Source organism: Puma concolor, chromosome F2 (assembly GCF_028749965.1).
Source record: "Puma concolor isolate L17-30 chromosome F2, mPumCon1.1.hap2, whole genome shotgun sequence".
NCBI classification, from domain to species: Eukaryota; Metazoa; Chordata; class Mammalia; order Carnivora; family Felidae; genus Puma; species Puma concolor.
Window position 1 is genome coordinate 16,934,531 of NC_141684.1, and position 11,542 is coordinate 16,946,072.

The 11,542-nt window shown below is 45.9% G+C and overlaps 2 protein-coding genes across 2 annotated transcripts in view; one reads left to right on the forward strand and one right to left on the reverse strand.

The window, feature by feature from the left end:
• Positions 1–11,542, reverse strand: part of NTAQ1 (N-terminal glutamine amidase 1) — a 127,940-nt gene that overhangs the window by 35,329 nt on the left and 81,069 nt on the right. The gene's annotated exons all lie outside the window — the stretch shown is intronic.
• The window catches only part of FBXO32 (F-box protein 32), a 36,271-nt gene that overhangs the window by 19,217 nt on the left and 5,512 nt on the right, over positions 1–11,542 (forward strand). The window contains exons 5-8 of the mRNA XM_086695398.1: positions 1,885–1,978; positions 2,901–3,085; positions 9,310–9,492; positions 10,972–11,115. Of these exons, the coding sequence (XP_086551524.1) occupies positions 1,885–1,978; positions 2,901–3,085; positions 9,310–9,492; positions 10,972–11,115 (606 nt within the window). The remainder of the gene's footprint in view (positions 1–1,884; positions 1,979–2,900; positions 3,086–9,309; positions 9,493–10,971; positions 11,116–11,542) is intronic.

Sequence of the window (11,542 nt, forward strand, 5' to 3'; positions counted from 1 at the left end):
ATCACGTGCTGGTTGGTGACAGAGCTGAACCAGACAAGCAGAGGTCATCGGGTGTGGTCACCGCCCATGGGTGTGGCCTCTACGGATGTACTGACTTCTTGCCTCTCTCAGTGGGCACTGGATCAGCTCCTACTTCCATGTTTGGATCAGCAGCACTAATCTTAACAAACCAGCCTCCGCCTTGCCTCACCTCCTTCTCCCTGCATGTGTGAGAGATACAGAAGCCGGGCAGGAAAAGGTTTTGGGGTGGTTTTTTTGTTTTGCTTTGTTTTACTTAAAAGTAAAATTATGTTCAGGAAATTAAAAGTCTGTATGTGGTTTGACAGGCTCCAAAAGGGCTCCGGGAGGACAGAAGTTTTAAACAAATGTCTTGGAAGCAGAGGTTCTTTCAATTGCCTAGGGCTTTGATCCAGAAGTTTCGGTTCTCCTCTGCAGCCTACTTCTTAGAATGTCACTTTGCTAGTTCCCTCAGCCTTGATTCCAACGCTTCCAACAGTGTCACACTCGATGTTTATTGACCCAAAGTGAAGTTGGGCTGGGGCCTAGCCAGGAGATGAAACGCTCTTGAAAAGTTTCCTAGGAGCAGAAATTCAAGGTTTAATGTCAAAGAGGGGTCTTGGTTCTAAGTCTAAGGTGAGTGCATTGGGGGCCTGCTGGGCTCTGGGGAGATTATTTTCATTTTACATCAACTTCTTTTGTTCGATAACTCCATGAAAGCATCAAGTGTGTTGAGGTCTCTGCTGAGTCCTCTCCTTGCTCTCAGTAAACTGATAGTCTCTTGAGCCTCATTTTGTTCATCTGTTAAGTTGGTTGAACTACATGATCTCTAAGATTCCCTTCCAGTCTTAAGTTTCATTTTTTAACAATTGAATTTTTAATAGATTTTTTAAAAATATTGCCACATCTGTAAAGAATTTTGCTACCAAAGAAAGACCAGACTAGGGACGCACCAACTTAAATTATTACCTTCATTTCTTTGTGTTTGGCAATAATGGGGGTCGTGGGATTGGGACACAGTCTTTCAATAAACACCAACCTCTATTTTCCACCTAATTTGTGCCAGGCACTGTGCTTTATGGGCATTCCCTCATTCAAAGCTCTCAACAATCTTGACGACTCTGAGTATTATTAGTACAGATGATGAAACCAGGGCACCAAGAAATTTAGTAACTTGCCCATAGCCACAGGGCTAATAGGTGGTCAAATCAAAAATTGAACCCAAGGTTAGGAGCTATAAGGGAGGTTAGGAGCTAGCCTCTAAGCAGAAATACGTAGATATACGGTACAACCCTGAATTCCTCTCTTTTCCTGTGATTGGCCTCTTTCCACAGGAATTTAAGTGCAATGGAAGATTCTAATTAACAGCCATTTTTACTGAATGCTGCAGGAGCAGGAGACTTCTGGATAAGAATTTCCCCTTCCTTGGAAAATGTGCATCTTACTGACCATGAGGTTTAATTTGCCTTGAGAGTAGTTGGTGCCGGTGGGGAAGAAGTTCAAGTAGGAGTAGAAAAATTCTTGCTGGGAGTGATTGTGTACGACTCTAACATTTGCAGGTCATTGGAAGTTTTGCTCCCTTTAGAGTTCCTCAGCTTCACTTGCTGAAGTAGGACAGGCAGAATGAATTCACCCTGGCTGAAGCAAGACTCTTTATATTTAAAAGAAAACAAAAGCAATTAAATATTCAGCCTGATTCCTGGGTTTTGAATTACCCCCCATTTGTCTTTCACTTTGAGCATCTGCTTTTTATTGCACTGTGGGCCCGCCTGCCATCTATCTCTCCCTGTCGATCTGTCTCTACGTGTCATGTGACCTGAAAGCAAAGATTAGAGGAGAAAAATGTCTCTGTGTTCTAAGCCTGGCAACTTCTATTTTTATCCACAGCTGTTGGAACTGATAGCAAAGTCACAGCTCACATCCTTGAGTGGCATCGCCCAAAAGAACTTCATGAACATTTTGGAAAAAGTGGTACTGAAAGGTGAGTGTGCGCTCTCTCTCTCTCTCTCTCTCTCTCTCTCTCTCTCTCTCTCTCTCTCTCTCTCTCCCTCTCTCTCTCCCTCTCTCTCTCTCTCTCCCTCACCCCTTTTTATAGAGATGGGGATGGGCAGATGGGTTTTCTGATAGAGTGGACCTGTCACTAGATTTAAGGAAGAGTGAGTGGATGGAAGTGAATGACTCCAGATGCACTTCTGCCAAATTCCAGTTCAGAAAGGAGGGTCACTTGTGAAAAGGGGAGACACCATCACCCTCCCATCCTCTTATTAGGAGTATCCATTTGCCCTGCTATAAGCCTCTCAAACTTCTCAATGTGGGCACACATCCCAACCTTGGCTAACCAAGCCCTCTGGATTCTAAATTCCTAGAAAATTGAGCTATATACAAAGCAGAATAGACTCATAGACTATTTGATCTAAAAGAAACTTTAGATCTTTGGCTCATCTGAGTCGTTGTACACAGAGGGAAACTGAGGCCCATAAGAAAGAGTAATTTATCCATAATCACACAAAGACTCAGCCAGACAGGATCGGAACTCACATTCCTGACGAGTGACCACTTGCTGGGCAGGATGTCACTGCTGGGCAAAAGAAACTGCCTTCAAATCAGGTGAGCCATTGGTGCTGGCAAAACTGTGAAGGGAGAAAGAGTCTTTGTCGAAAACTAGGGAGAAGAGAACAAAGAGGGACCTAGATAATGGAAACTCTACCCAGTAACCTCAAGTGTAGAAGCTTGGCCAAGTGTAGAATAAATAACAGTGAGAAAGAAAACCACATCCCCGGAGGCAGTACCCACGTAACATGAGCAGAATCGAGAAGAAAGGCCCACTTATAAAATATACAGTGTTTCCAGTATCACGACTGTTAATATTTTTTTCTCCCCCTCCCCCCCCGCCCCCACTCCAGTCCTCGAAGACCAGCAAAACATCAGGCTAATAAGGGAACTACTCCAGACCCTCTACACGTCCTTATGTACGCTGGTCCAGAGAGTCGGCAAGTCTGTGCTGGTCGGGAACATCAACATGTGGGTGTACCGGATGGAGACCATTCTCCACTGGCAGCAGCAGCTGAACAGTATCCAAATCACCAGGGTAAGCAGCAGCGCCCCGGCTTCCTTCTGGCAGTAAAGACGTTAGTCGGGGTCCTCCACGGCGAGGCAGGACTTTAAATCCACGGTGGTGGTGGAAGGGTCTCAACTATTCTGATCTGATGCTCTCTACTTGGGTGCTGGGAGCGGGCTAGAACTTCCCAGGAGAGGGAAGCAGAAGAACTTGGCAAAACAGGATCAAAGTGTGGGAACTGAAACCTGGTAGGAAAACTGGAGACTTCGATCTGGGGAATCTCTCCTCTTTGCCCATTTCCTCCTAAAGAACCTGTCCCTCATAGCTCCAGGAATGCTGCCTTGGCTATGATAGAGCTACGATGGCAGTGGCTTGGAAAACTGGTGCCAACTTTTGAAAATTCTAGTTCCAATGAATAATTATGACAAGGAAGCCTTTGGTTAAAGACTGTGTGGGGCGCCTGGGTGGCACAGTCGGTTAAGCATCCGACTTCAGCCAGGTCACGATCTCGCGGTCCGTGAGTTCGAGCCCCGCGTCGGGCTCTGGGCTGATGGCTCAGAGCCTGGAGCCTGTTTCCGATTCTGTGTCTCCCTCTCTCTCTGCCCCTCCCCCGTTCATGCTCTGTCTCTCTCTGTCCCAAAAATAAATAAACGTTGAAAAAAAAAAAAATTTAAAAAAAAAAAGACTGTGAACATACATGTAGGAAAGAGAAGAGTAATTCTCACTCAAAGCAAAAAAAAAAAAAAAAAAAAAAAAGCCCTATATTACAATGAAACTACTATAAGTAGTGTCTTTTGACTTTTACAACATAATTTGGCCCCCAGCTCTTGTCTTCTTAATAGTGAGCAGCAGGACGAAGGCACACAAAAATGTGAGAAGGACACTGCTGTAATCTCTAAGGCTCGCTAATGGACAGGCATACTTAGACCGCTCACATAGCGCTCGACTCCCGTATCTAATCACCCACCGCACTGTTCTAAGTGGTTCCGGGACCCAAGCTGATAAAGTTTGGGTCCGCCCCATCTCTCGAGGCAGTAGCATGAAAAAAACCTGTTTGACCTCTTTTAAATAATTACTTTACTAACAAAGTTTTCAAAATGTAGCATCCTTGACTTTGCTGTTAACACCCTCTCTAAGACTTAGTTTCTCAAACCCTGAAACAAGGGGAATAATTAGAAGCCTCAGAATTATGTGACTTCCTTAGTCACGTAGGCTACAACTCCCACACTTACACACACACACACACACACACACACACACACACACACACACACACACACACAGAGCAGGGCTCAAGCCCAGATAATCTTTCAAAAGCTATCTCAATTATTTGACTATTTTAAGAGAGTACATTCTGAACCTTTACCTAGTTTATTCTAATAATTTACCCCAATCCCTTCTCTCAGGTATGGGCATAGTTTGACAACATGAACTTGTGACCCAGATTCCCAGCTTATCTCTCCCAGAAAATTCACTTACACCTTCTACCTGATTTCTGGTATTCTGTGTAGCCTGGACTTAATACTTTTTTTTTTTTTTTTTTGGTCTAAGCCCAGGAGAGAATTACCCAGCAAGTCCCATTTGTCTCAAGGGCATCTTCTCCCAGGGGAATTTGGGACACTGTTTAGATGATCACACTTGCCTAGAGCTTGCCTCTGTTCCCTCTGTCCACACCACAGGAGCCCCATGGGCTTACTTACCTAGAACCACCCCCTTAATTGACCCATGGACACCGGAAGATAGCCATTGTAGTTACTCTAACCCTTCATGGAGTGAGAGGGTAGTGGGGACCAGAGAAGCCCAGTGACTTAGGTCAAAACCGGGACTCTCTATTCCTCACACGGCAAAGCTTTCTTAACGTCAGAGATTTCCAAACTTCTTTTCAATCCAGCTTTCTTCCAACTATTTATTCCATGATCCAGCTTTTCGCAACCTTTTAAATCCAGCGCAATCCTGTGCAGGACAGATCAGACACGGAAGTTCATCTCACTCGCCCCTCTGCTCCTGGCACTACAGCCAGGCCAAGCTATTCCCTGCCCCTTCCAAGCTTGGTCCCGCCTCCCCAGACCACCCGATCCACGGAAACCACTCTCCCCTCACCTTCTTCAGAGTGGTTATTGCTATGTGAAATTATCTCCTGCCTGGTTCCACTTCCCTGCCTCCATCCACTGGCTTCTGAGCACCGCAGGGAAAGACCCCACCATCTTGCTCCCTCTCTGTTCCCTCTTCCTTGCTCAGAGCAGAAGGCAGTCAGTAAATCTGAGACGAATGGATGAACGATTGAAGGGAAGTCCCCCACCACCTGCCTGAAATAACTCGTGCAGTGTTTGGGGGAATATAGATGGAAAATACTGCCCTGGGTTAGGGATGATGATAAACATTTACCAATTGCAGAATTTGGGGTGAGTTAGTCAGCATCTCCGGGCCCCATTTGGAAAATAAAGGCAGTAATACTGATCTCCTAGCCCTAGTGTAGGATTTAATAACCTATAGAAAGTACTTGGAACAGTGCCTGACATGTAGTAAGTCTTTAAATGTGTCAGCTCTTATTATTACTAATGGCTCACTCTGTGGCCGGCTTTCTTCCAAGTCTTTCATATTGTATTAATTAATAATTGTAAGTAGGGGTCTTTATGATAGCTCATTTTCACTGGGCACTGGGCTAAGTACTTCTGTGCATTATCTCTTCCACCCTGCCCGGCAACACTATAAGATACACTTTTCCTCATTTTATAAATGAGAAAAATTAGACTGCGTAGTTAAGAATAGCTGGCTGGTGCCTTGATACAGATCAGATGTAGCAGTATGGGGACTGAACCTCAGGCCTGGCTACAGAGACCGCGCCTCTACCCATACTCTCTGCTCCCCTCTGCCCTCCTTCCCAGCCCTCCTTGCTCTGAGCCAGTGATATCTTAAAAAAAAATTTTTTTTCAACGTTTATTTATTTTGGGGACAGAGAGAGACAGAGCATGAACGGGGGAGGGGCAGAGAGAGAGAGAGACACAGAATCGGAAACAGGCTCCAGGCTCCGAGCCATCAGCCCAGAGCCCGACGCGGGGCTCGAACTCACGGACCGCGAGATCGTGACCTGGCTGAAGTCGGACGCCCAACCGACTGCGCCACCCAGGCGCCCCTGAGCCAGTGATTTTGAGAGCAGTGATGGGAACCCATGGAGCCCTAAAGAGCTTGTCACACAAATGCCCAGCTCTCTTGAGGAAAGAAAGAGAGAAGGGACTTCGTTACTTCAGTGTGGACTGTATTTTAAAGCCAACTTTTTAACAGTTTGGACCAAAGAGAAGTATGTTATCACACAAAAATGTTAAGGTGACATTCACACTAATTGCTTTCTATTTGCCAAAGTCCTAGCACTGTCTTCCCGGCATATAATCTCATTTCCCTTCAAAATTTCATCTCTAATTACATGGAGCCAATGTTGTTTGGCAAAAATAATTAATAGGATAAAGGATGATGGGGAAAAAAAAAAGAGAACTGGTTTGGAGGGGAGAAAAGTCAAATAGAGCCACAGAGTGCTGTGGGCAAGGCAGGGTTTGGGAGCATGTAGAGGATATAGAGAATCCATAAAAGAATTTTTTTTTTCCCAATGTTTGTTTATTTTTCAGAGAGAGAGAGAGAGAGAGAGGGTGTGCATGAGCAAGTATGGGTGGGGGAGGGGCAGAGAGAGAGGGAGACAGAATCTGAAGCAGGCTCCAGGCTCTGAGCTGTCAGCACAGAACCCTATATGGGGCTCAAACCCACCAACCGCGAGATCATGACCTGAGCCGAAGTCAAATGCTTAACCGACTGAACCACCCAGGCACCCCTAAAAGGATTTTAGCCAAATGCTTGACTGGAAGAGCAAGAGTGACTTATTTTTCTTATATATTTACATTCAAAAAGAAGAAGGCATATAAGCAGTTAAAACCATTTATCAGGAGTAAGGGCTCAGCATGGGGTCTGGGCAAATATTTTGGAAAAGTTCAGGTTTGAAAATTTGAGAGTGAACTCTGCCAAGTGGACTTTAATAGGAGTTCATGTAATAATTGGCCTGGGAGTTTTAACCAAAAAAGTAGATGCTTTGAAGTGCTGGAAACAAAAAGAAAATGTCATGGCAGTTTTATTAGCTCACATGATCACCAGCAGATGATAAACGACAAATAGGTCTAGAGCCTTCAGCAGCCCGGCAAAGTCCTGAATTTTGCAAACAATTGAAAGTTCAGCCCAGCAGCCTGAACAATTTAAATTGTCAAGTCATAGACATTTCTGATGAGTTAAGAGGCTGAAGCCGATCCACATCCGAGATTGTCGGAGCTAGAAGGGATCATCAGAGTCTTCTAAGCTCATTCATTTTGGACATGGGGAAACTGAGACCCAGAGTTCCCAAGGACACCTGGGATCCAGATCTGCTTGTCCATTCGGTGTATCTCCCATGTCACCTGCCATTCTTCTCCACAGTCCAACTTCCCAAGGCCCCCTGCCACTTCCCACCTTCCCTCTACACACCTCTCCTGCTTGGCAAGGGACACAGGTGGGAGTCAATAAGACTGCATACCCCCTGGAATCCTGGGCGGTGGGGGGGCTTTGGTGTCCCTCGAACAGAGTAGTTCCCTAAAAATTTGAGGAGGGGACTCAATACCCTTTGACAAGATAGTTTTCCCTGAGCTAAGGAAGGGCTTCTTCATCCTCTATTTTTTTCCCTTGAACGCGCCCCCCCCCCCCCACCGCCAGATGTGACAGAGCACTGAGCTAAAAATGTCCATAGTCCAAAAGCAAGAGCACACCCAGGTCTAGCGTGAGAAGGACAAAGAACCACAATTTTGGATGATTTGTGCTGACTTTGTATCCAAATGGCAGCATCCAGATGCTGTTCAAGACATATCAGCAAATACTACTGAGGACCTCCTCCATACAGACTGTTGCCAGAGCACTCTGTGCTTACTTCCTGGTCAGCACTTAACATACTGCTCTATAATTATTTGCTTATGTTTCTGAGTATCTTGCCAGCCTAAGGAACCCATTCCAACTCCAGTACCAGGCCACAGCAGGCCCTCAAAAGAGGTGGTTTGTGCTGGGCTAGGCTGCAAGGGATATGAAATTAGACCCCACCCCCCCCTTCAAGGTTCAAAGTGTAGATGGGGTAACATAAGCCCATCAAAATTTAAACAATAAATGTAAAATTAAACACTAAATACAAAATTAAAGTTCAGGCTTATAGTAGAGGTTTCTGATTAATAGCCTGTGTATTATTATCCACAAAGAGTTTTTTAAATGTCCCATGGAGCCCTAGGTTTGAAGAGAGATGCTCTAATGGATGGAATGGATGGTGTCACTTAGGTCAGAAGGTTCTGGACGAGTTAGTTCCAAAGCGCACATGCATGTGCACATACACCCAGGCACAGGGTCTTTTTGTTGCTGTTTTTTTTACCTCCTTAATTATTAAGGTTTTGTTCATCCCTCAGGTACTTATTGGGTGCCACTCTATGCTAGGCACAAAGGAGACAGCAATGACAAAAGACAAAAAGTCCGGCCCCCGTGGAGCTTACCTTCAGCAGGAACGTTCCATTAAGCTTTCTTTGGGAAAATGCCTTACATAACAAAAAGGCACTGGTTCCAAAAGTACCCGAGAGAGATCATGGGAGTTCCAGGAAGATGCAGTGAAAGAGGGCTGGGGTAGTCACAAACGCAGTAAAAGGCCTTTCGGAGGAAACAAGAAGACGCTGGATCTGAGGGAAAGTAATTGGGATGGGCAGAGAGGCCTGGGGAGAGCAGGGGCCCATGGGCAGCATGTTTGGGCACAGGTGAGAAAGCCCGCTTAGAGATGGGTTGTCAGGAGGGGCAGTGACAGAGTCAACTCAGGCGGCAGGGGCGGGTGGCGCCCTGTCCCAGGCACCCCGCCCTTGAAGAAGGTAGCGAATCTCGTCGCGGAGTGAATTGAGTGGAGCACCAGAATCGAACATGTGCTGTGCTGTTCAGAGGATCGTTAAAAGTATAAAGCTTTGTCAATCTCAGGAAAATCCCTCTGGCACCATTCAGCTCGAGCTGTTCAGGGCTGTTCCTGTGGGTCTCGGCCACGGGTCCTGCATTTAGGGCATTTCTGCATTTAAAGCGGGGAGAATTGCTGCTTCTAATCTCTGATCAAAAAACCAACTTGAGGGTAGAGGACGAGGGGACAGCTGCATCCCTGGAGGGTGTCACCTGGTGATCCGCTGCCCTCCCACCCTGCAACCCACAACTTAACATCATCCTTCTCTCCACAGCCTGCCTTCAAGGGCCTCACCTTCACCGACCTGCCTTTATGCTTACAACTGAACATCATGCAGAGGCTGAGTGACGGGCGGGACCTGGTCAGCCTGGGCCAGGTGGCTCCTGACCTGCACGTGCTCAGTGAGGACCGTCTGCTGTGGAAAAAGCTCTGCCAATACCACTTCTCTGAGCGGCAGGTCAGGGGGCCCAGCGGGCAGTCCTTCCTTCTCTCCCTTCTCTGTCCCCCACCCTCAGACATCCTTGGCATTCTTCTCGCACTTTAGGCATGGGTGCCCACCCTCCAGGGCTTCCTGGCCAACTGGAAAGCAACAGTACAGAGAGTTTCTAAATAACGTATGTGAGGGTTTCCCTTAAGGTGATTTTGATGAGAAAAAAAAAAAAACTTACATTTTTTTTTTAATGTTTATTTTGAGATGGAGACAACATGCGAGCAGAGGAGGGGCAGAGAGAGAGAGAGAGACAGAATCTGAAGCAGGCTCTAGGCTCTGAGCTGTCAGCACAGAGCCCAATGCAGGGCTTGAACCCACGAACCGCGAGATCATGACCTGAACCGAAGTCGGATGCTGAACTGACTGAGCCACTCAGGCTCCCCCACCAACTTACATTTTTAACCTATATGCACACTTTGCAATTTGCTTTAAAAAGTTCATAAAGGGGGCGCCTGGGTGTCCCAGTCAGTTAAGCATCTGACTCTTGATTTGGGCTCATGTCCTGATGTCACAGTTCATGGGACAGAGCCCGGCTTCAGGCTCTGCACTGCTTAGGATTCTCTCTCTCCCTCTCTCTCTCTCTGCCCCTCCCCTGCATTCATTCTCTCTCTCTCTCTCTCTCTGTCTCTCTCTCTCTCTGTCTCTCTCTCTCTCTCTCTCAAAAAGAAACATTTTTTAAAAGTTCCTAAAGTGGCATCAATCCTCCTTTTCTATAACAAGGTAACTTACAAAAGTCACTTATTTTCATGATATTTTACAGCTGATGTACTTTTACAGATATTATTTCATTTTAGTCTAATGACCCAGGGTGGAGTAGGTATCATTATGCTCACTTTAAACAGATGAGGGGGCTCAGACCACAGGTGGCTAAGTGACTGTCCAAACTAGGGGAATGGCTCTCGAGGTGAAGAAACCGGCCTTGAATCTGAATTTGAACTGGGGCCTTGTGACACCCAAGGAGTCCTGTTTCCCCTCCTCGTGCTGCCTCAGATTTTTTTTCCCCCAACTTCTTTATATAGACATGTGAGTTCAACAAGTTCTGTTCATGAAGCCACTAATATTTAGATCTAGATTAGAGGCACTATGCCAAGGAGTCACCGCATTTCCCGGGAAATAATCACTCAAGTCTACAGCTAAGAAAAGATTGAAGGTGTTTATGGAGATTACCTAAACTTTAAAGGACCATCCAAATATAATTTAGTAGAGGTCACTAGTAAGATGTCACCATCCACCTGTTTCTTTTAAAGACTGGTAAAAGCTACCATTTAACTGGGTAGAGCTCAGAAGTTCCCTCTTTATATCTTGGCTATTTTTTCCCTGGAAATTGCAGGACACAGATGAGAAAGGGGGAAGGAGGGTGGGAACAGAACTTTTCAGAACCAGAAAACCACAAGCCATGTTCTTGATGAACTCTTCTGCAACTATCTGTATTTGTTTGCAATTTAGATCCGCAAGCGATTAATTTTGTCAGACAAAGGACAGCTGGATTGGAAGAAGATGTATTTTAAACTTGTGCGATGTTACCCACGGAAAGAGCAGTATGGAGACACCCTTCAGCTTTGCAGACACTGTCACATTCTCTCCTGGAAGGTATGTGTCTCCGGTGGCTGCCACAGACCCCCAGCCCAGCCCCTAGGAGCCAGCAGCACTGCCAAAGCCTTTCCTACTCCTTTCCTGCTCTTCCCCTCTGCAGCCCCCAGCTGAAGGTGTAGGGAAACTGAGTCAGTGCCTGGGGAAAAAAACTTTCAAAGACATTCATTTCCTCCACCCCCTTACATATATATATTTTTTATATTTATGTATGTATATTTTATGTGGGTATATATATTTTTTTTATGCATCCCACCCACCTGCAAATTCTCCCATCTCTTTGGGCATAGGCATACACACACACACAGCTCTCTAGTTTTGCATAACTCACGGCATTCTTGACAGAGGAATGTTGCTGTGAGGTTGGGAAATGACTCACGGTGCTAACAAGCCAGCAGGATGCTTCTGAGAACCTAAACCTACCCAT